The 23,298-nt window shown below is 45.5% G+C and overlaps 1 protein-coding gene across 2 annotated transcripts; it reads right to left on the reverse strand.

Annotated features, from left to right (window-relative positions):
- Window positions 1-394: 394 nt before the first annotated feature.
- Window positions 395-19,255, reverse strand: BLCAP (BLCAP apoptosis inducing factor). Of its 2 annotated transcripts, none has more exons than XM_068264499.1 (2): window positions 19,151-19,255; window positions 395-1,440 (listed from the first exon to the last, which is right to left on the reverse strand). In XM_068264499.1, exon 2 carries the CDS (start codon window positions 1,376-1,378, stop codon window positions 1,115-1,117), a length of 264 nt encoding a protein of 87 aa, XP_068120600.1. In that variant the 5' UTR covers window positions 1,379-1,440; window positions 19,151-19,255; the 3' UTR covers window positions 395-1,114. The 2 variants fall into 2 exon arrangements, with proteins under 2 accessions (XP_068120600.1, XP_068120599.1); XM_068264498.1 differs by lacking the exon at window positions 19,151-19,255 and adding an exon at window positions 15,745-15,851.
- Window positions 19,256-23,298: the final 4,043 nt, after the last annotated feature.

Consider the following 23,298-nt stretch of genomic DNA (forward strand, 5'->3'; position numbering starts at 1 on the left):
TCCTTTAAGGGCCCGTTTCCACTTGTGCGTTGCGATACCATAGCGGAAAACGCATCAACGAATCCGCACGCGGGTGCGGATTCGTTCGCATTTCCATGCGGATTTTCACACGGAATCGCTCGCGGTTTGCGCTATGCGATTTTAACCATGTCAATGCCGGTAAGCATTGTATTGGTTATGCGAATCTGCATGCAGATTCGCTCTAGTGGAAACAGGCTCTAAATAACAGCTACAAAAAAAAAAAAAAAGTAACTTGCAATGCTTTTTACTCTGGTAGAAGTAAATAGTCTTCGTTATTTGTATTCATACATGTGTTTTAAACTTTACTGTTTTTATGGTAGTGGTCCTTTCAACTGTCCATTTTGTGTTTAAATTTCAAACAAAACATCTCTAGTTGATTAATAAAGCTTTATTCATTTTTCTTGCAAACACGAAAGGGTAAAATCTCTGGAAACAGAGTCAGGAATTTTCATAGTTTACACAAATAGGTTTGACTACAAACTCCCTTCCATAAATCGCAACAGGAGGTCAGACAGTAGGCCACTCCTCTGATAAGCTTTTAGTCAAGTATACATCATTTGATCGAGTGCCCATTAGTTACATGTGGTGAAAACAGCCTTTTGTGCTCTGAGCCAATAAGACTCAGCAATGAGATTATAGTGCCCCGCATGTTGTATGTAGAGAACGGGTACCCTCTAATGCTATACTGCAATTACATCTCCATGGGTGCACTTGAGTTCACTCAATAGCTCACTTAACAGCCGTGAACCGTATTATCCTCGTCCCTGGGGGTGGAAGGACCGAACCCATCTGCATTGATGGAGGACAGACATGACTCAGGCATAAATACAGTTTTGAAAAAGATCCAGAGTTAGAGGGCAAAGACCCTCAAATACAGACAAGTAAAAGCCCCTCAGCACCATGAGGCTAGGGGACAGCAATGGAAAGGTCTATGCCCATTGGCAGCTGGATGGTATCAGGGAAAGCGGGTATTCATTGCACCGAACTGTGTCCCTGTTATCCCAGTTCAGTCCTTAAGAACACACTTGTGCGAGCTGTATCACGTCCTTGGCAGAAAGCAGCAACCCATGGGATAGGGCGCCGTGCCTTCCCTCTAGGTGCCCACTACAGCAGGATCGTTGGCAGAGTCTGGCAGCTGGCTGGCACTACAGTGATACAAGAAACAGTTGCCCCAGCAGCTGTAGCAAATAAGAAAAAGGGCCCCCAGAAAGACCAAGGCGCAGATGGTGCATGGTTTCCTCTCCAGCAGGAAGCTCAGCAGGTAGAAGCCCATAAATACTGAATGGCTGAACCAAAGAGCTGGGTTGAGCGGCTTTGGTATCAGGAGGACGGGGAGGAGCCACTGTAAACAGTACATGATGGCGTCTGTATGCAGATCAGGCCTCAGCTACAACGCTGTACCGTATCCTTGTTTGTAGCCTGTAAGGAACGGAAAAGACGTTCATGTAAAGGTTTAATAAGTTATGCATTAAACGGTAAAAGAAAAGATGCAGTATATAAACTATCACAGACCAACTCCAGGCACATATCATTATAAGTTCTTATGTAGTGGATTCCGCATCAGATTTAGAAACAGACGGAACATCCAGCGGAAATAGGTCCTTATTTGCAAATAGAGATGAGCGCAAGGACTTAGTAGGATTCCCAATTTCACATAAAAATTTAACAATTCTAAGTTAATGTTTGGGACCCAGTAGCATTGTTTAGGACTGATCCACACTGGCTGTGCTTTACACTGGGTTTGTGTTTTGAAAAACGCATTCACTTGAATGAGAACCGTGTAAAAGAAAAACAAAAAAAATCCCAAGCAATCGATTTTGTCCCATTTTTTCAAAATTGCTGCCATTTTGCCACGATTCCCGTTAAAGTGAATCAGAATACGTTTTTGTCCAAGTGCAAACGCAGCCGGTGTGGATCAGCAAGCAGCATTTCCAGAGCAACTGCGTTTGAAGGAATGCAGGTGCAAAATCCCATTTCTTTAAAATCGCTATGGGGAAAAAACAAATAAAAAAAAAAAAAAAAAAAAAAAAAGGTGGGCACCAGCCCTTAGGGCCCTTTTCCACTAGCAATCGCTAGCGTTCACGCTGAACGCTAGCGATTGCTGAATCGCAATTAGCGGCGATTCCCCGACGTTCGTGGCCGCGATTTTGCTATGCTATGCACTGCATAGCAAAATCGCGGCAAATATCGCTCCGCCGCGCGTTCGCGTTCCCGACAAAAACGAATCGCGGTAGTGGAAATGACCTACCGCGATTCCTATGTTAAAAAGCAAACCGTAGCGATTGTAAAATCGCTAGCGGTTTGCGTTTTTGCGATTCAGCCAGCGCAAACGCGCTGGTGGAAAAGGGCCCTTAAAGTAGACTTTTGCACAGGACAAAAAGGAAACCAGAGAAATGCACCCTTTATATATTTAGAGAGTTTAGCCTGTCTAATTCCACCTCATTTGTGTCTAATCACAAGTTGTAATTTGATCTCTCCCCTGTGTCACCTGACTGCCACAGCAGATAAGATCATTTGAAAGCACAGGATGTTAACATGTCTGTCTCCATAAAAGCAGGAAGTAGAAACAGTGCAGATTTATTGCAGGATTTGTATCAGCTGTAACAAAGAAAAGTTTTTCTTTAAAAGGTTATCAGGCTGTTGTGTATCTTTTAGAGCTCGTTCACACTGTAGGCGTTTTCGTTTTTTTTTTTTTAACACGTGGGCAAATTTTAAAAATCGCCCACCAAACGCTTGTGCAATAAATTTCTATGAGAAGGTTCATATCAGCTCGGGTTGTGCGCTGTCCGTTCAGCCTTTCAGTAAAGCAGTGCGTGGACCATTTATGAGGCGAAACGCAAAAATGGAGAAATGCAGAACGCTCACAAAGTCGTTTTGTGTAGTAATTGAGTTTTTAAGAATAATTACATTGTATTTATTATTTTCCGGGTTAAAGAGTTAACTTCCTGACTTGCGTCAGGGAGTGAATTACAAAACCGCTTGGAAAAAAACGCTTAGAGAAATGCTAAGCACAAAAAACGAATGCCTCAAAAACAGCCCAACGCGGACAGACACGCGAGCCGAACGCAATGTGAACAAGACCTCAGAGCAGAGAAGAAGTTGTAGGTCCAGGTCCCCTTTAAGATAATCACGGATTTCCAGCATCTAAATTCCAAAAGCTATGCAAAACTACATTTGTGCAATGTACAAAATGTATTCTGAAAATGCTCAATGCAAATGAGTAAAACAATTCTATATGAAAAGGTGAAAATCCTGGGCGAAACCATAAACTGTTGAACAGGTAGGGACACGAAAGGTAGGGGGACCAGAGTTCAGCTGAGGGTTTAGAGCACTTATGAGAGGTTGGGGGTTTGTAGGCCAGAGTGAAAGGGTGAGTTTTGAGGGCTTTTTTGAAGCTGTTGAAGGAGGGGGCTGCCCTAATGGGTGGAGGTAGGGAGTTCCATAGTGTTGGAGCAGCAGCTGCAGAGATACGTAGAGGGCGCACTTCCCCTGAACTGAACTTAGACTGGCCGCAATGAAGGAAGTGCGGGGACCCGGTTCCTGAAGCTGCGGGCAGCAGAGTGGGAGCGATCGAGGCAGATGGGGCTGGAGGAAGCCCCAAATATGTATAAAATGTTCTCTTTTTTTCAGCTCTGAGACCCTTTAACATTGCTGCCTCTGGCTGCATTTTTATCTGCTTTGGGCCTCATGCGTTCCCCCCCACCCCTCCTAATATGGCTCCCTAGTCAGGTGGACCCGATCCCTCCCCACATCCCCCGATGGCAGTGTCGTAGCAGCAGAAGCGCTTCAAGAACACTCCCACCTTATTCAGGGCCAAACGTTACTCCTCTGGGTTTCCCATCCAATCCGTCCTCTAGCGAGTGCAGCTCGTTCTCTGCGTGCCTCGATCTCCCACACGTCACATGTATGTGACATGCAGGAGAACCAGGAAGTGGATAGAGAGCTACAACTGCTGGAGGATGAATGGGATGGGAGACCTGGTGCAGTGTCACCCAGCCATGAAACAGGTAAGAACGCTCTTAACCACTTGAGGACCTAGGGCTTTCTACCCCTTAAAGGGGTTCTTCCGCGAAATAGGAAAAAAATAAAAAGTGGTTTATTTATAAACTATTAAAAATCCTCTTCAAATAGTGCGAAAAGTGTTTTTTAAAAATGAATAGTTTCATCAAAGTAACACCTAATGTAATCAGTGACGGATGACGCCAGGGAGGCTAATCCATTTGTTAGGGGTGTTTTTTTTTGTACTATAATATCACAAACATAACTGCTGCGTACCTAGTTGACAGTTCTGTAGTCCATTGCTGTCAGGAATGGCTCTTACAATTAGAATAACGGCTGTTATCTCCCGGAGCTCTGCGCAGTTATTTATTTTAGTTTCACGGAGGGAGAGAGAGGACCCCGGAGCAATGAATCAGGCAGAGGGAGATCAGCTGATCAGTGAGAACGTAGGGTGTCTATGCAGAATCCTCTAGCGAGTGATCTCTTTGTCGCTGCAAGATTTATTGGTTTGTGTTGAGTTCTCCAGGCAGCTAAAAGTTAATAAGAAAACACAAACCCATAAATCTTGCAGCGACAAAGAGATCACTCGCTTTCAGGAGATAAAGAGGATTCTGCATACACGCCGTAGTCTGGTTGCCGGGCAATGACGTCAACAAATTACGTTCTCACTGATCAGCTGATCTCCCTCTGCCTGATTCATTGCTCCGGGGTCCTCTCTCTCCCTCCCTGAAACTAAAATAAATAACTGCGCAGAGCTCCGGGAGATAACAGCCGTTATTCTAATTGTAAGAGCCATTCCTGACAGCAACGGACTACAGAACTGTCAACTAGGTACGCAGCAGTTATGTTTGTGCTATTATAGTACAAAAAAAAACCCCCTAACAAATGGATTAGCCTCCCTGGCCGACATCTGTCACTGATTACATTACGTGTTACTTTGATGAAACTATTCATTTTTTAAAAACACTTTTCGCACTATTTGAAGAGGATTTTTAATAGTTTATAAATAAACCACTTTTTATTTTTTTTCTATTTCGCGGAAGAACCCCTTTAAGGACCGGCCACTTTTTTTCCATTCAGACCACTGCAGCTTTCACGGTTTATTGCTCGCTCATACAACCTACCACCTAAATGAATTTTGGCTCCTTTTCTTGTCACTAATAAAGCTTTCTTTTGGTGCGATTTGATTGCTCCTGCGATTTTTACTTTTTATTATATTCAGCAAAAAAGACATGAATTTTGGCAAAAAAATGATTTTTTTAACTTTCTGTGCTGACAGTTTTCAAATAAAGTAAAATTTCTGTATACATGCAGCGCGAAAAATGTGGACAAACATGTTTTTGATAAAAAAAAACCCATTCAGCGTATATTTATTGGTTTGGGTAAAAGTTATAGCGTTTACAAACTATGGTGCCAAAAGTGAATTTTCCCATTTTCAAGCATCTATGACTTTTCTGACCCCCTGTCATGTTTCATGAGGGGCTAGAATTCCAGGATAGTATAAATACCCCCCAAATGACCCCATTTTGGAAAGAAGACATCCCAAAGTATTCACTGAGAGGCATAGTGAGTTCATAGAAGATATTATTTTTTGTCACAAGTAAGCGGAAAATGACACTTTGTGACCAAAAAAAAAAAAAAAAAAAAGTTTCCATTTCTTCTAACTTGCGACAAAAAAAAATGAAATCTGCCACGGACTCACCATGCCCCTCTCTGAATACCTTGAAGGGTCTACTTTCCAAAATGGGGTCATTTGTGGGGTGTGTTTACTGTCCTGACATTTTGGGGGGTGCTAAATTGTAAGCACCCCTGTAAAGCCTAAAGGTGCTCATTGGACTTTGGGCCCCTTAGCGCAGTTAGGCTGCAAAAAAGTGCCACACATGTGGTATTGCCGTACTCAGGAGAAGTAGTATAATGTGTTTTGGGGTGTATTTTTACACATACCCATGCTGGGTGGGAGAAATATCTCTGTAAATGACAATGTTTTGATTTTTTTTACACACAATTGTCCATTTACAGAGTTATTTCTCCCACCCAGCATGGGTATGTGTAAAAATACACCCCAAAACACATTATACTACTTCTCCCGAGTACGGCGGTACCACATGTGTGGCACTTTTTTGCACCCCAAGTACGCTAAGGGGCCCAAAGTCCAATGAGTACCTTTAGGATTTCACAGGTCATTTTGCGGAATTTGATTTCCAGACTACTCCTCACGGTTTAGGGCCCCTAAAATGCCAGGGCAGTATAGGAACCCCACAAATGACCCCATTTTAGAAAGAAGACACCCCAAGGTATTCCGTTAGGAGTATGGTGAGTTCATAGAAGATTTTATTTTTTGTCACAAGTTAGTGGAAAATGACACTTTGTGAAAAAAACATTAAAAATCTATTTTCCGCTAACTTTCGACAAAAAATAAAATCTTCTATGAACTCACCATACTCCTAACGGAATACCTTGGGGTGTCTTCTTTCTAAAATGGGGTCATTTGTGGGGTTCCTATACTGCCCTGGCATTTTAGGGGCCCTAAGCCGTGAGGAGGAGTCTGGAAATCAAATTCCGCAAAATGACCTGTGAAATCCTAAAGGTGCTCATTGGACTTTGGGCCCTTTAGCGCAGTTAGGGTGCAAAAAAGTGCCACACATGTGGTATCGCCGTACTCGGGAGAAGTAGTACAATGTGTTTTGGGGTGTATTTTTACACATACCCATGCTGGGTGGGAGAAATACCTCTGTAAATGACAATCTTTTGATTTTTTTACACACAATTGTCCATTTACAGAGATATTTCTCCCACCCAGCATGGGTATGTGTAAAAATTCACCCCAAAACACATTGTACTACTTCTCCCGAGTACGGCGATACCACATGTGTGGCACTTTTTTGCACCCTAACTGCGCTAAAGGGCCCAAAGTCCAATGAGCACCTTTAGGCTTTCACAGGTCATTTTGCGGAATTTGATTTCCAGACTACTCCTCACGGTTTAGGGCCCCTAAAATGCCAGGGCAGTATAGGAACCCCACAAATGACCCCATTTTAGAAAGAAGACACCCCAAGGTATTCCGTTAGGAGTATGGTGAGTTCATAGAAGATTTTATTTTTTGTCACAAGTTAGTGGAAAATGACACTTTGTGAAAAAAACATTAAAAATCTATTTTCCGCTAACTTTCGACAAAAAATAAAATCTTCTATGAACTCACCATACTCCTAACGGAATACCTTGGGGTGTCTTCTTTCTAAAATGGGGTCATTTGTGGGGTTCCTATACTGCCCTGGCATTTTAGGGGCCCTAAGCCGTGAGGAGGAGTCTGGAAATCAAATTCCGCAAAATGACCTGTGAAATCCTAAAGGTGCTCATTGGACTTTGGGCCCTTTAGCGCAGTTAGGGTGCAAAAAAGTGCCACACATGTGGTATCGCCGTACTCGGGAGAAGTAGTACAATGTGTTTTGGGGTGTATTTTTACACATACCCATGCTGGGTGGGAGAAATACCTCTGTAAATGGACAATTGTGCGTAAAAAAATCAAAAGATTGTCATTTACAGAGGTATTTCTCCCACCCAGCATGGGTATGTGTAAAAATACACCCCAAAACACATTGTACTACTTCTCCCGAGTACGGCAATACCACGTGTGGCACTTTTTTGCACCCTAACTGCTCTAAGGGGCCCAGAGTCCAATGAGTACCTTTAGGCTTTACAGGGGTGCTCACAATTTAGCACCCCGCCCACTTGCCAGGACAGTTAACAAACCCCACAAATGACCCCATTTTGGAAAGAATACACAACAAGGTATTCCATGAGGGTAATGGTGAGGTCATTGAAAATTTTATTTTTTGTCACAAGTTAACGGAAAATGACACTTTGTTAAAAAAAAATAAAAAAAAAAATTCTGCTAACTTGTGACAAAAATTAAAATCTTTTATGAACTCACTGTGCACCTCACATAATACTTTAGGGTGTCCTCTTTCCAAAATGGGGTCATTTGTGGAGTCTGTCCTGGCATTTTAGGGTCTCTGCAATCATTACATGTATGGCCAGTATTAGGAGTTTCTGCTATACTCCTTATATTGGGTATACAAGTAATGCACTCTGGGCTGAAAGGAAAAATGAACGGCAAACATACCTTGCTCCCCATCAATGGCAGATCTTCCTCCACATCAATGGCAGTGATAACCTCAGGAGAGAGACACCCCGTGCCACCCTGCACTCAGGGTGAGCCACCAACTTATGTGACTGGGCCTCAGAACTTTAGTATACAGCATTATGCCTGTAGGATACAGCAATATGCCTGCCAATAGAGATGACTCTGTGTGGCATTAAAGCATCATCATCGGCCCAAATCACATATAAACCGGGGGTGTCCACACTCAAGGGAAATTCAAACATGCCGTCTTATATCGCCAATCCAGGACAGATCAGCAATATCAAGCATGGAAACCGATCCTTCTTCCCACTTTTATGCTTACCCGTTTGGTCTTCAAGCTTACCTCTCCTCTCCCTGCGACAATGTGCAAAAGACCACTGAGTGTGTGCCTACTCCTGTGTCTGGAGTTCCCTAGGTTCTAATAGTGTACCTGCTCGTGGTACCTCTCAAAACACGGCCCTACGCATAGGCCAGGCTGGTCAGGACAGCGGGGACAATAAAAACTGGTGTCATTCCTTCTTCCAGTCCTGCTGCAGACACGACAACGTTTTCTTCGGATGCGTTGACCTGGGGCACACGGAATCTGATAGGCGTAATGCCTACCATGCAGTCGGCTAGTTGCATCTGGGGGGGGGGGGGCCTGGCACCTCCTGGATACAGGATGTCCAGAATGATCTGTTCCTGAAATTGGAGGAAAGATCCAGTTCTCCCAGCCTTACTGTAGAGAACAAAGCTGTTGTAAACTGCCAATTGAATCAGATAAAAAGACACTTTCTTATACCAGCGTCTTGTTTTCCGGGTAACTAAATAGGGCGCTAACCTCTGGTCATTGAAGTCCACCCCTCCCATGTTGACATTATATTCGTGGACGACAAGGGGCTTTTCAATGACCTTAGTTGCCCGTTGAATTTGAACAGTCGTGTCTGTGTGAATGGTGGACAGAAAGTAAACGTCCCTCTTGTCCTTCCATTTCACCGCGAGCAGGTCTTCAGTACGCAAGGCGGCCCTCTGCCCCCGTTGAAGTCTGGTGGTAACGAGCCGTTGGGGGAAGCCCTGGCGACTAGGCCGCGCAGTGCCACAGCATCGGATTCCTTCTAACTTTAAGTGCTGAAAGAGGGCCACACTTGTGTAATAATTGTCCACAAAAAGATGGTACCCCTTCCGGAACAAGGGTGACACCAAGTCCCACACAACCTTTCCACTGCTCCCCAGGTAGTCAGGGCATCCGACCGGCTCCAATTTTGAGTCTTTTCCCTCATAGACCCTAAAACGACATGTATAGCCTGTGGCCCTTTCACAGAGCTTATACAGTTTCACCCCATACCGGGCGCGCTTGCTTGGGATGTACTGTTTGATGCCAAGGCGCCCGGTAAAGCGTAAGAGGGACTCGTCTACGCAGATGTTCTGTTCAGGGATATAAGCATCTGCAAATGTTGAGGACAGGTGGTCTATGAGGGGCCGAATTTTGTGGAGCCGGTCATAAGCAGGGTCTCCCCTTTCAAGACAGGTTTCGTCGTCGTTGAAGTGCAGGAAGCGCAGGATGGACTCAAATCGTGTCCTGGACATGGCAGCAGGGTACAAGGGAACATGATGTACTGGGTTCGTAGACCAATACGACCGCAATACATTTTGTTTCATTAGTCCCAAGTGAAGGATAAGGGCCAAAAAGATTTTAATGTCGGAAACTTGGACTGGTTTCCACCCGAAAGGCTGGGCATACATGCTCTCCGGGTGCTCGGTGATGAATTGTGTGGCTTTACGATTGGTCTCAACCACAATTAAGTCCAGGAGAACCTGGGTGATGAACAGCTGCAAAAAGTCTAGGGCCGTTCCTAGATGAGCTGTCGCCACCTGGACTCCAGACTGGGCGGTGAAAGGGGGCACTACGGGTGCGGCGGAATCAGGGGATTGCCAATCTGGTTGTGCCAGCACCTCTGGGAGTCTATGGGTACTACGGGCCCGTCTTCTTCTTGGTGGCTGCGACGGGGGTACTACTGCACTTGCCACCGTACCAGTTTCCACTTCCATGCTGACGCTCACCACTTCGTCAGGGTCTACGGAAGCACTGGCACTAAGTCCAGGAGATGCTGCGCTGCTGGTGCCTGCCTCACCAAGAAAACTATCAACAGCGCTAGCACCACCCTGCTGCCCTTGAGGCGGATCCTGCGCCACCTGCGGTCTAACGACTTGGGGTCTGGTACGCCTGGCTGTAGCCGGGACCATAGCCTCGTCATCAGTATCGGTCAGGGAACCACTGCTTTCTACAGGTTCAAAATTGGACCCGGAAGATTCGACGGATGATTCTTCCCAAAAGAACTCATCCGACTGGTCCATATACCTGTATACCTCGTCATCGGAAAGCCCCCTTCTTGCCATTTTGGATTGCTAAATTTATGGGGTTTTCCTCCGAGACTACCCAGAAAAAAAGAGCACCTACCTAGCAAAAAGGGAGTATTTGAGAGGTATTGGGGTTGGTGGGAAGTGGGGTCTCAGAGGCAATCAAACAATCACGGGACAATCAAATCCAATTACAGCACAATCGACTCCAATCACAGCACAAGCAGATCTGATGCACTCGGAAGGTGATGGGGGGAGGGTGGGATTGGGTGTGGCGGGAAGTGGGGTCTCAGGCAATCAAACAATCACGGGGCAATCGAAGCCGATCACGGGACAATCAAATACAATTACAGCACAATCGACTCCAATCACAGCCCAATCAAATCTGATGCACTCGGAAGGTGATGGGGGGAGGGTGGGATTGGGTGTGGCGGGAAGTGGGGTCTCAGGCAATCAAGCAATCACGGGGCAATCGAAGCCGATCACGGGACAATCAAATACAATTACAGCACAATCGACTCCAATCACAGCACAAGCAAATCTGATGCACTCGGAAGGTGGTGGTTGGAGGTGGTGGGGGGAGGGTGGGGTTGGGTGTGGTGGGGGGGGGGGGAGGGTGTGGTGGGAAGTGGGGTCTCAGGCAATCAAACAATCACGGGACAATCGAAGCAGATCACGGGACAATCAAATACAATCGCAGCCCAATCAAATACAAGCGCAGCACAATCGAATACAAGCGCAGCACAGTCAAAAACAATGCACTTGGACGGTGATTAGGGGGGGGGTCTGAGGGCGATTTGAGGGAGTGGGGGGTTGATCAGGAGCCTGCACGGGGCAAACTGAGTCCTGATCTGATGAGAGGCAGACACAGGGGGTTACTGATCGCAGATCAGTTAGTGATTGCTGGGGAGGACAGATGTAAACAAAGAGCAGGGGATGTAATCAGAAGGGGGGTATGAGGGCAATCGAGGGCCTGGGCAGGTGATCGGTTACCCCCGCGGGGCAGTTAGGGTCTGCTCTGATGGGTGGGGGTCCCAAGGGGTGATGGACAGGTGATAGACAGGTGATCAGAGGGGGATCAGAGGGGGATCAGAGGGTAAGGTAGCTGTATACAGATGTATACAGTATACAGGGGGGTAGTCTGGGATGGAGTCTGGGGGTGATCTAAAGGTAGGGGGGGGGGATCAGGGGTGACTAGGAGGCAGTTAGGGACCTAACGCAGGGGATAGCGTTTAAAGTTAGTGATAGGTGGGGGGGTTGGGGTTTTTAAAGGGGTGCAAGGGTGCTGGCAGGGGTCTGCTGGGGTGATCAGGGGGGGTATGAGGCCTGGGGTGGGAGATCAGGGGGGCTGTAGGCAAAAAAAAACGTGTGTGCTGTATACTCACAAAGTGCTTCCTCCTCGCTAGTGGTCTCTGCAACAATGAGACCACGAGGCGAGGAGGAAGCACGTATAAGGCACTTTGTTTACTTAACAAAGTGCCTTATACATTCTGATTGGCCATTGTTACGGATTCCTCCGCTCGCCGGCTCTGCTAAGTGGCCGGCGAGCAGAGGCAAAATGCCAGGCTTCCGACTCCCGGCGGAGGATCGCGTCACGGATGACGCGATCGCTCCGCCCACGCCCATACAAGGACCGCCGCATTTTGTCTATACGGCGGTCCTTGCGGCGTCAGCTTCCCGGCCGCCATTTGTCTATACGGCGGTCGGGAAGTAGTTAAAGCACCTCTGCTGCCACTACTCTGCTATTAGCCTCCTTAGCGGTAGCCCAAAGTCGCGACAGAAATCCACAGTTCAGAGTGTTCCCCAAGAGCCTGACTCATGGTAGCCGCCGGGATTGTTGCCTGGCGATCTCACTATAGGGATAGAGCGCCACCCGGTAGACAGAGGGAGAATTGCAGCGCTGGATCCAGGGGAGGTGAGTAATGTTCAGGGCTGCCGCAGACCTATGTAGCGGTATGATTTTTCCCCCCCCCTGCTTTTAGGTCTCGTTCACATAGCGTCCTGATTGTGTTGGCCGTTTGACGCTTTTTTGGGGCGATATCGGTGCGCTTCATTTTTTGTAAAAGCACTTTTCTAAGCGCTTTTGCAGAGCAATTGAGTTTCTTCACTTACGGACGTCAGTCAGGAAGTGAACTCTTTGAACTGGAAAAGAATAAATACAAAGGGCTTTATTCACTATGCGGTGCTAACCTACTTAGCACGTCTAAAGTCTTTAGGTGCGCTAACCAGGGTGCTAAGTAGGTTAGCACCGGTTTTCTCAGATTGCGCTCTAAGTACAGCACGCAAAGTTTTGCGCGCGCTAAGTCCCATAGGCTTTAATGGGCACTTTGCACGGAGCGCCCTGCGCTCTGTGCGCGTAAAGTTTTATGCGCATAAAGTTTTGCGCGCAAAAAGCTTGTTTAGACGTGCTAAGGGATTTTTTACAGGCATGCTAACAGTTAGCACCGCTTTGTGAATCAAGCCCAATGTATTTTAAAAACGCTGGGAAAATCGCTATACAAAGCGCTTTTACAAGCGTTTTTCAATTTCCCTATACCTTCCATTGAGGCAAAAATCGCCCCCAAAATGGTCCATGCAGCGCTTTTCTGAGTGGATCGGAAACGAACCGCTCAGATGTGAACTCTCTCATAGATAATCATTGCACAAGCGTTTTTAGGGCCCGTTTCCACTATCGCGAATCCGCATGCGTTGCCCGCATGCGGATTCGCACAGTCAGTACAAGTGGATGGGACTGTTTCCACTTGTGCGTTTCCCCGCACGTTTTTCTGTGCAGAAAAAATCTGCAGGGTAGGGCCCTCAGAATTCGCCTGCGTGTGGAATGCAGGCGAATCGCACGCAATGTATTTAATAGGGAAATCGCATGCGTTTTCCCCATGCGTTTTTTGCCGCGATTTCGCATAGGTACCAATGTAAATTCACACAGGCAGTGACATGGTTAAAATCGCATATACCCTCACCTATGCGAAATCGCGGCAAAAACGCATGCGGAATCGCACCCGCATGCGATTTTGCCTGCGGTGATTTGCCGGCGATTCCGCAACGCTATAGTGGAAACGGGCCCTTAGGATGTTTTTGAAAAATCGCCTGCGCTTTAAAAATCCCCAAAATGCCTCTAGTGTGAACAAGCCCTTAGGCTCTATTCACACCTGCGATTTCAAAACGTTTTGCAGGAGTGATTTTTCTGCGATTTCATGCGAAAAAAATCTCTGAACAGTGCGGCGATTTTGGCACGACCTGGAAATTGCCTGAAAATGGTGCAGGCTACGCGTTTGGCGTTTTTGCCCGTTTTGGAGCGATTCGCTGCGATTAGCGCAAACTGCCCAAGTAAGAACGGGCCTATACGGTTTCATTACGATATCGCTTTTAAAAAGCGCTAGCGTTTGAGCTTTTTGCCAAAATCGTGGGAAAATGCTCTAGTGTGAATGGGGCCTCAGGGTCTAAAAGCTTATTGAAAAACTGCACCGCTTTTAGACCCTACAATCTGGAATACATCATACCGCTAGGAAGATAGCTTAGGTCGATGGTTCCTGTGATTGTAACAACCCCAGGTTCATCTAAAAGACAAAGGGAGACCAGGAGCCCAATGGTGCAGAATCGTGTAAGATTCAGGAAAGCAAATGGCTAAGGATGTATATACTCACAAAGGTGGGATGCAAATCGACAGACAGACAGACAGACAGACAGACAGACAGACAGACAGACAGACAGACACACACACACCTCTACCTTCCAAGCACTGTGGAAGATGTCAGTACCATATATCAATACACAATAATTACTTTATATGTTGCAAAATATATTGGTAATAATATTTCAGCTTGATAACTTTGTGTTTATATACATACAAGTTAATTCAGATGTTGAAAAGGCCCTACTTGTGCAGATAATTGCCAGTGCAGCATGCAGGGACTTTCTGGACAGTCTTGCGGCAACTGTACTCCAAACAGTCCTGCTGCAAGGGTAGTGAAGGGGATACATTGGAATATACTCTGTTTTGGAAACACTCAACTAGCTGCAGATTGAAATATAAGAATAATTCTCAATAACATTGCTTTGCAAACAAACACTTGCCCAGACCCCACTTGCAAATATGGGCATTTTTCACAAAAATAGAAATTTAAGTATTGAAAAAACCCTCTTCTTTTGAAAGCTAGCTAGAAATTTTCAAAACTGATTGTAAGCCCATGTTCACCATTTTGTGCAAGCAGGGAATCTGTACTCTCGTCTGGAATACACACTGCCCTGAAATGTCCATGCTGCTAGACCACAGATGTCAAACTCAAATACAAAAGTGGGGCAAAATTGAGCACTGAGATCAAGTCGCCGGCCAACCTTAATGTCTAGTGGCCACTTGCCTCCCTTATAAAGTTTCCTGGTGTCTAGTGGTCCCCTCTCTCCCCTATACTGTTTCTTGTTGCCTAATGCCCCCCTCCCTCCCCTATACAGTTCCCTGGTGTCTATTGCCTCCTCATTATACAGTTCCCTGATGTCTAGTGGCCCTCCATCCCCTATACAGTTCCCTGGTGTTTATTGCCTCCACATTATACAGTACCCTGGTGTCTGGTGGTCCTCCCTCCCCTATACAGTTCCCTTGTGTTTAGTAGTCCTCCTTATCTCCCCTAAACAGTACCCGGGTGTCTAGTTGCCCCCTCCCTCCCCTATAAAGTTCCCCCATATGGCTTTCCTGGTGATCTAGGGCTTTATCTCCAATACAGTTTCCCTGGTGGTCTGGAGTGGGCACAATGTAATGCAGAGTGGGAAAACCACTTGTGGGCAAAATTTGATGGCTCTTTTGGCCAGATTGGTACACGGGCCAGAGTTTGACATGTATGTGCTACATGAACAATTAGCAGCAGGGAGCAGGAGGTTAATAATTTCCAGCACAAGCGATGATACAATAATTGGAAGAAGGCTCTGACATTGCCAGGTTGGCAACACAGTGGAATAACAGTTTGTCTTTTACAGAAAAACAAAATCAAGGTAAGCTAGGTGGAAATAATGCAAGAGGGAACAGAGGTGCCTAAAGTCATATAAAACAGTTAAAACCAGCTTAATAAGTGAGGAAAGGGTGGACAGATACTGGCCGCACCTCTTGTTTGGCAGGAGGGGACAAAGTTTAGAACTGGCCCTAGCTGCAGGAATAAATTACATATAAATCTGTGATAGCCATTATGTCTAGAGCTGCCTGCAAAAACATCAGGATAAATAAAGTTGTCTAGAGTTTAAAGGAGGAGAGGTCTTACCTCTATAGGTGGTCTGTAAGAGTACAGCGTGTCAGAAAAGAAGCTCTACTCTCATGGCTGCTAAATAGAATCTGCAGAGCATAATCCTGGCAACTTCCTGGTGCTACTGAGCATGTGCACCAAGTGATGAGGTCATACATCTCACAGCCATTTTTAGTACTGGCAACCCACATTATGCCATTGGCTCACAACTCGGCAATGCATATCACTCTCCTGCAAGTTTTTTTTTCTCCTGTCAGAAATTACAAACACATTGCAATCAAGCAGTACATCTGAAGGACTGCAGCAAAAATGCAGTAGTGGAAAATAAAAAGAGTGCGATCGGATAGGATGGCTATATGGGCACATACATGGCAGATGAAATTCAATGTTGACAAATGTAAGGTCATGCATTTTGGACGTACTAATGGTCTAGCACCATACAAAATAAATGGGATACAGTTGGGGACATCAAACTTGGAGAAGGACTTAGGAGTACTCATTGACAACAAGTTAAATAATCGTACTCAATGCCAAGCAGCTGCAGCTAAAGCTAACAAAATTTTGGGATGCATTAAAAGGGAAATAAAAACTCGAGATGCTAGCATAATATTGCCCCTGTTTAACTCTCTAGTAAGGCCACATCTGGAATATGGAATTCAGTTCTGGGCACCACATTACAAAAAAGATATTGCAGTTTTAGAGCAGGTGCAGAGACGAGCAACAAAATTGATGCGTGGGATGGAAGGTCTCACTTATCGAGAAAGGTTAGATAAACTGGGTTTATTTAGTCTAGAGAAAAGACGCCTTAGAGGGGATCTAATTAACATGTATAAATACATCAGAGGGCAATATAATACCTTGGCGGATGAGCTTTTTGTCCCTAGGCCTTCTCAAAGGACTAGAGGACATGATCTGCGCATGGAGGAAAAATGTTTTAGCCATTTATTTAGGAAAGGGTTCTTTACAGTAAGAGTGATTAAGATGTGGAATGCATTGCCACAGGAAGTCGTTATGGCAAACTCTATACCTGCATTTAAAGGGGGCTTAGATGCTTTCCTTGCGTTGAAAGACATCCATGGCTACAATTACTAGGTAATGCCTAATGATGTTGATCCAGGGATTTTATCTGATTGCCATCTGGAGTCGGGAAGGAATTTTTTCCTTTAGGGGCTAATTGGACCATGCCTTGTAAGGGTTTTTTCGCCTTCCTCTGGATCAACAGGGATATGTGAGGGAGCAGGCTGGTGTTGTACTTTATACTGGTTGAACTCGATGGACGTATGTCTTTTTTCAACCAAAATAACTATGTAACTATGTAACTATGCATTGCAGCAGGACTTTCAGAGGTCTCAGCACAGCCTGTGTGAAAAAAAGCCTTCTTTACCAGCTGTTTTGTAACACTTTTGTGTTGACATCCAAGAGAGAGCTGAACTGTGAACTTGGCTGTGAACTGTTTATTTTACACTGCATGGCAGAGAGAGAGAAACACAGACAGGAACACAGAGCTTCAGCAGATGATTATTTACACACATTTGAAGCTATATTTCTGCTTCCTATCATTCTGAACAGATTCCAGTCACAGCATTAGAGCCAGTGAAGATGGTTTCTGTATGCTGGATGTGCTGGGCACAGTCCTCCACAGTAATGACCACAGTGAGAACTGTTCTCTTTAAATGTCATTTTCTTCATATAAAACATGAAAAGATGAAAAGATGAAAAAAAAGGCCTTTGTATTGCTATTTGCTAGTTATTACTGGAAATATATGTGGCATTTTTACCTGGGGCTTCTATCGGCCCCCTGCAGCTGTCATGTCCCGCATCGTCCTCCTATGATCCTCTGTTCCCTGCTGCCAGTCCTGGTCTAATTATTCGTCTAACTAGATGAATAGTACTCGCTCCCTCACGTGTTATCAGGAGCTTACTGCGCAGGCACAGTACAAAGTTTTCTTGTACTGTGTCTGCACAGTAACCTCCCGATGTTGGGTGCAGAGGTGAGCACACACACGGCCATGGCCGCACAACCAAATAATTGGACCGGTGACGGCAAATGGAGGATCGTAGGAGGACGGCACGGAGGAGGACAGCACGGGACATGACAGCTGCAGGGTGCCGATAGAAGCCCCAGGTAAGTGTCAGTTTTTGTTTTTTAAAAAGAGCCACAGAACCCCTTTAACTTTGATAGTTGTCCTTTAAGAACTGATTGCCAGTATGAGACCTTTGTGGTACCTGCACTGGGCTGCCTCCTGTATCTACAAAATAAACGTATGTCTTGGACTTGTTTCCACTTGCTGAAAAGGTAAAAAATTATGTATAACCACTTAGATATCCTTCAAGGGGTAAAAACTAAAAAGCCCATATTGCAGAGGGGAAAAATGAAGATGAAGCTTTCCTTACTCAGGACTTCTTCCACAAATCAGGTCCTTTGGGCGGTGTGATAGGCACATGTCTAAAAGAATCCTCTGATAAATTTCGGCCATCGGGTGCCCAATCGGTTATTTGGGTGCCCGATGCGGCTGTAATTTCATGGTTGTAGCGGATCGTCTACAACTATCAGTAATTTGGGCATGAGGTTACAATTAGGCATTAGATGGGGGGGGGGGGGGGGGAAGCACTAGGTACCCAGAATGGAGGGTTATGGGTTAGAGTAGTATATAGTAAAATATGGATTTCAATTACCGATATTTTACTATTTGTGCCTCCACCCAACACCCTGCTGATGCCATAAGTCGTATTCCTTCTTCCAGCCCCTAGAAGTCTATCTGGTCCAGCGTTGCAGTTCCGTTGTTCTCCAGGATGCCACTGTCACCTCTGTTTCACGGGCTTGAGCACATGCACGTATCTCGTGATCACACTCCCGGAGCTGTGTGGATTCTGCGATTACAGTCAAGACAGCGCAGAACACTCCCGGAGAGAGATGCGAATGCGCTAAAGCCTGTGATCAAGCTGGGGACGGTGTTCTTACGGAGGTGGCAATGGCACCCTGTAGGACAACGGAACTGCAGAGCTGGACCAGATAGACTTCTAGGGGCTGGAAGGAGTATGTATTGTGGCATCAGCTGGGTGTTGGGTCGAGCCACAAACAGTAAAATATTGTTAATTGAAAATGTTATTTTAAAGGGTTTTTTTGTGCACTTTTACTTCAGGCACCACCATGTTCAAGGAGGAGTTAGGGTGAGCCACCTCCACTCCAGCGTCCCTCTTGTCTACTAGTTTCTGCTCTCTACAGATCCCTCTCACTACTACCAAGTCCCAGCTGCACTCTGAGGAATTCCTATGAACAGCTTGAAGCACAGTGTAACTGATTACAAGCAGTGTCCTGCCCCCCTCCCTGCTGCTGAAAGCTGTCTCAATGCCGTTCCAGCTAGTGCATTCAGATAAGAACCGACAATAAGGCTTATTATTAATAGTAAGAAAATATATATACCTTTTTATTTTCCTCCAAATTGAAAAATTCAGTCCAGTTTGCTCCCCAGCTGCAGCACCTGCCCCGGAAATAAAGCGCCTGGCCGCAGCAAAGCACACTGTGAAATGTAGTTCTGTGGAGCCAATACGACACATAAATGAAATCTCGCGGGAACTTGCTTAAACTTGACCTCTACTGTTGCTGAAAGCCTGCAAGTTTAATCCTCTCATCTGGCGACAGTGGCGAGTGCAGTCAGACAACAACTGTTATAATCAGTGTTTAAAGGGGAACTGAAGAGAGAGGTATATGGAGGCTGTCATGTTTATTTCCTTTTAGACAATACCAGTTTCCTGGCAGCCCTGCTGATCCTCTGCCTCTAATACTATTAGCCATAGCCCCTGAACAAGCATGCAGCAGATCAGGTGTTTCAGTGGTTCAGACTTATAAGTCTGATCTGACAAGACTAGCTGCATGCTTGTTTCTGGTTTTAATCAGATACTACTGCAGAGAAATAGACCAGCAGGGCTGCCAGGCAACTGGTATTGATTAAAAGGAAATAAACAGGACAGCCTCCATATACCTCTCTCTTCAGTTCCCCTTTAATGCCAAATGGAACAGCTCTTATCTGATTGCACGAGTTGAAACAGAACAAGGAAAGCTTGCCGCAGCAGGGAGGGGGACAGGACGCTGCTTGTAGTGAATCATACAGGGTGTCTGAAGCTGTTCAAAGGAATTGTCCAGAGTCTCACTGTGGCTGGACTTGATTTTTCTTGTTTTATAGGATTCTGGAGCTATTCCAAACAAGGACACTAAAAAGATGAGGTATAGGTCATGTGTACTGGTTAAGGGCTCTGCCTTTGACATGGGAGACCAGGGTTTGAATCCTGGCTAGGTCAAGTACCTATTCAGTAAGGAGTTCAAGGCAAGACTCCCTAACACTGCAGGGTGGCCTCTTGAGCGCGTCCCAGTGGCTGCAGCTCTTGAGCGCTTTGAGTCCGACAAGAGAAAAGCGCTATACAAATGTTCAGATTATTATTATTATGTGAAATTTGTGGCAAGAGTCTATATATGATAAACACTTTGCCATGCATGCACAAACACAGTAGTTGCAGATGAAAGTTTGCAATCCCTGTAACAAAAAAAAGCCCCTGGGAGTACTTAAAGGAGCACTATCAAACCAAGGGCGTACACACACCTGATTTTTTAGAACGAAGGGCCGTTAGACCCGCCCACGAGGCAGTCGCGCTAACGACAGTTTCCCCATGTGTGTAGTCTGTCGGCAGGCCGGTTTTGACTGATCCGCTCGCCATGCCTTATCAAAGTTTACATGCCTTATCAAAGTTAACATGCCTTATCAGAGTAGCATAGCGAGCGCTACAAACATGCAGGGGCTCAGGGTAGGACGAGTGGAGCTCTCGTCATTGCCAATTAGCAGACATAAGTTTGCTATGCTACTCTGATAAGGCGTGCTAACTTTGATAAGGCGTGCTATTTGTCTTAGTGACTCAAGCCCCACATATTCTAAAATGACAATGCACATATTTTGTCTAAGTAGCTGTGTATACATTTTCCTACTTTTCATGTTAAATATCAGAGGCTAAAGTTTTAAAGGGGTTCTCTGGCATGTGCTAAAACACAAAAACTGCCCCTTACCTGGGGCTTCTATCGGCCCCCTGCAGCTGGTATGTCCCATGCCGCCCCCCTCCGATGCTCCCTTCCCCGCCGCCGGCACCAGTGTAATTATTCGTCTAACTGGACGAATAGAATTGCGGCTGCTCTGCTGTGGCCGCGCGCGTCATCGGGAGCTTACTGCACAGTCACAGTACAAGGAAACTTCATACTGCGCCTGCGCAGTAAGTGTCCAATGACGCGCGCGGGAGCAGCACATGCGCTGCTACGGCCGCACAGTCGCAGTTCTATTCGTCTACTTTAATTCATTGTGTGTAGGATTTAGCTCTATTGGGACAAATCATTCTGAAAAGGGGTGTCTGCTTCAATGCACAGCCAGTGTTGCTTTTTTTTTTTTTTTTTTTTTCTTTTTGCATATCAGACTACAGAGCATTTTTCTCTGAAATAAAAGAAAAAAAAAGATAGAAAAGCTGTCACACAGACAATTACAAATCGTTGCAACAAGTTACATTTCCTCTGCTCTCTTTAGACACTTCAGTCAGAGACACGGGACATAGGATTTTCTGCTGTCAGATTAGACTAAACTGCTGTCAGTTTAGAGTGAAAGGAATTTGATACAGTAAATAAAAGAGATAAGCAAGTGAATTGTATGCATCATTATTTACCAGCACTTCAGGAACGCTCTTAATTCCAGGTTAAAAAAATATGTTAATTGATAGTGTTCCTTTAACTCAGGAGTGGGAAGCCTCTGGAGCCTAAAGAAGCTTCCCTCGTCCTTCTAAGCACCCCCGTTCCAGCATTGGCAACCTCCAATATTCTGGCAATATTCTGTGCACGCAGGTACAGTGGTAATCTGGGTTCAGGCAGAAAAAGCCAGAAAGCCGGGTGCGCTATACTGCTAGGCATGAGGTGTCTGTGCCTGTGCAGTAGAGCGATTCCGATCGGGCTTGATGATTTCTGCCAGAGCCCATTGGAAGGCGCTTCACAGGCTTGTTATGGATGAGGATGGTTGGGGGGTCCTAGCGCAGGATCGAGAGGATGGGGGAATCTGTAGGATCTAGAGGCTTAAAGCTCCCGAGATATGAACCCCTTAGGGGCACTTTTTTTCATTACAGGTGCACTGTAAACATACATATTTTTATTATTACATCGACCCTTAAAATAGAAAAGGGAGATTCACGTTCCTTGTCTATCCAGGGTGTAATGTATTGTAGGGGTCATCGGGGCTGGATGGGAGGTATGTTTCCCTACTATTTGGACTATGGTTCCTTTAAAGGGGAACTTCAGCCTAAACAAACATACTGTCATTAAGTTACATTAGTTGTGTTAATTAGAATAGATAGGTAATATAATATCTTACCCACCCTGTTTTAAAAGAACAGGCAAATGTTTGTGATTCATTGGGGCTGCCATCTTTGTCATGGGGCAGCCATCTTTTTGGTTGAAAGGAGGTGACAAGGAGCAGGAGACACAGTTCCAGCTGTCCTGTGTCCTGATTACCCCTCCCAGCTGCACACGCTAGGCTTCAAATGTCAAATTCAAAATGTAAAAAAAAAAGGCCACCAAAAAACACCAAAACAGCAGAACGAGAACAACTAAATCAGAAATCCCATCATGCTTTGCACAGCATCAGGGGAAAAAAACCTGGGCAGTTTTCTTCTGTGCAGCTAAAAATGAGGCTTGTATAAGAGAAACAAAGTTCTGATGCTGTGAAACTGTTAAGGAAACACCAAGCCTTTTCAATGCTGCCGAGTCGATTTTTAGTCCGGAGGTTCACTTTAAGTAAAAGAGACTTTTACTACTGTTATGGACTACAAAGCTGAAGTAAGCTTCCATTTACTTTCTAAATTATGCTGAAGTAAAGCTGTTTATGTTACTGCTGAAAATAAACAGACTTTTGTTTTATACAACTGTGTACTGCGTGCTGTCGTGCTGGCTGCAACCCCTCTAAACTTCACAGTATGCAGAGCAACATGCTCCGCAGAAAGGCTTTTTTCCTGTACATTCATCCATGAATGTAAAATGGAAGGAGCCTGATAACAAACTTTCCCTGGCAACTCCATGGCAGCATAACATATGGGTAGTTCCCCGCCTGTAACTGCCAGATAGGACCACCCTGAGTATAAAAGAAACTCTACCCACTGCTCAGTATTCCTTTTCATGTCCTCGTGGCCAGATAAGTGATTTTGTTTTTACTCTGTTTCCCTGAGTTAATTTTTTACATTTTTGTTTGTCTAAATATGCTGTTACCTTACCTCTGCATTTTTTGCAGGTCCAACCAGTTTAAGGCCGCTGGTTGAAGCTCTGTCTCCCAGGCAACTAAATGAGCCTATGGGGTCAGTAGACACTGGTTGGTTGCCAGTTTTCCTATGATCATGATCATTAAATATGATTCAAATATGCTTCCTGTACCTTGCTGTACCAAAGCTCGCCGGCCAATCCTGGGTGTCTGGTGTATTAAGGCTTAGCTAATAGCTTACAGCCTCTGCAATTGTGTTTGCCGCTGTTGCCGGTATCTTCTGGGAGCGGCGTCTCCGGAT

The sequence above is a fragment of the Hyperolius riggenbachi genome, chromosome 12, assembly GCF_040937935.1.
Source record: "Hyperolius riggenbachi isolate aHypRig1 chromosome 12, aHypRig1.pri, whole genome shotgun sequence".
In the NCBI taxonomy this organism is placed as follows: Eukaryota; Metazoa; Chordata; class Amphibia; order Anura; family Hyperoliidae; genus Hyperolius; species Hyperolius riggenbachi.

Excerpts from the sequence above, each read along its gene's own strand:
- BLCAP (XM_068264499.1), bottom strand. The coding sequence starts at position 1,378 with ATGTACTGTTTACAGTGGCTCCTCCCCGTCCTCCTGATACCAAAGCCG.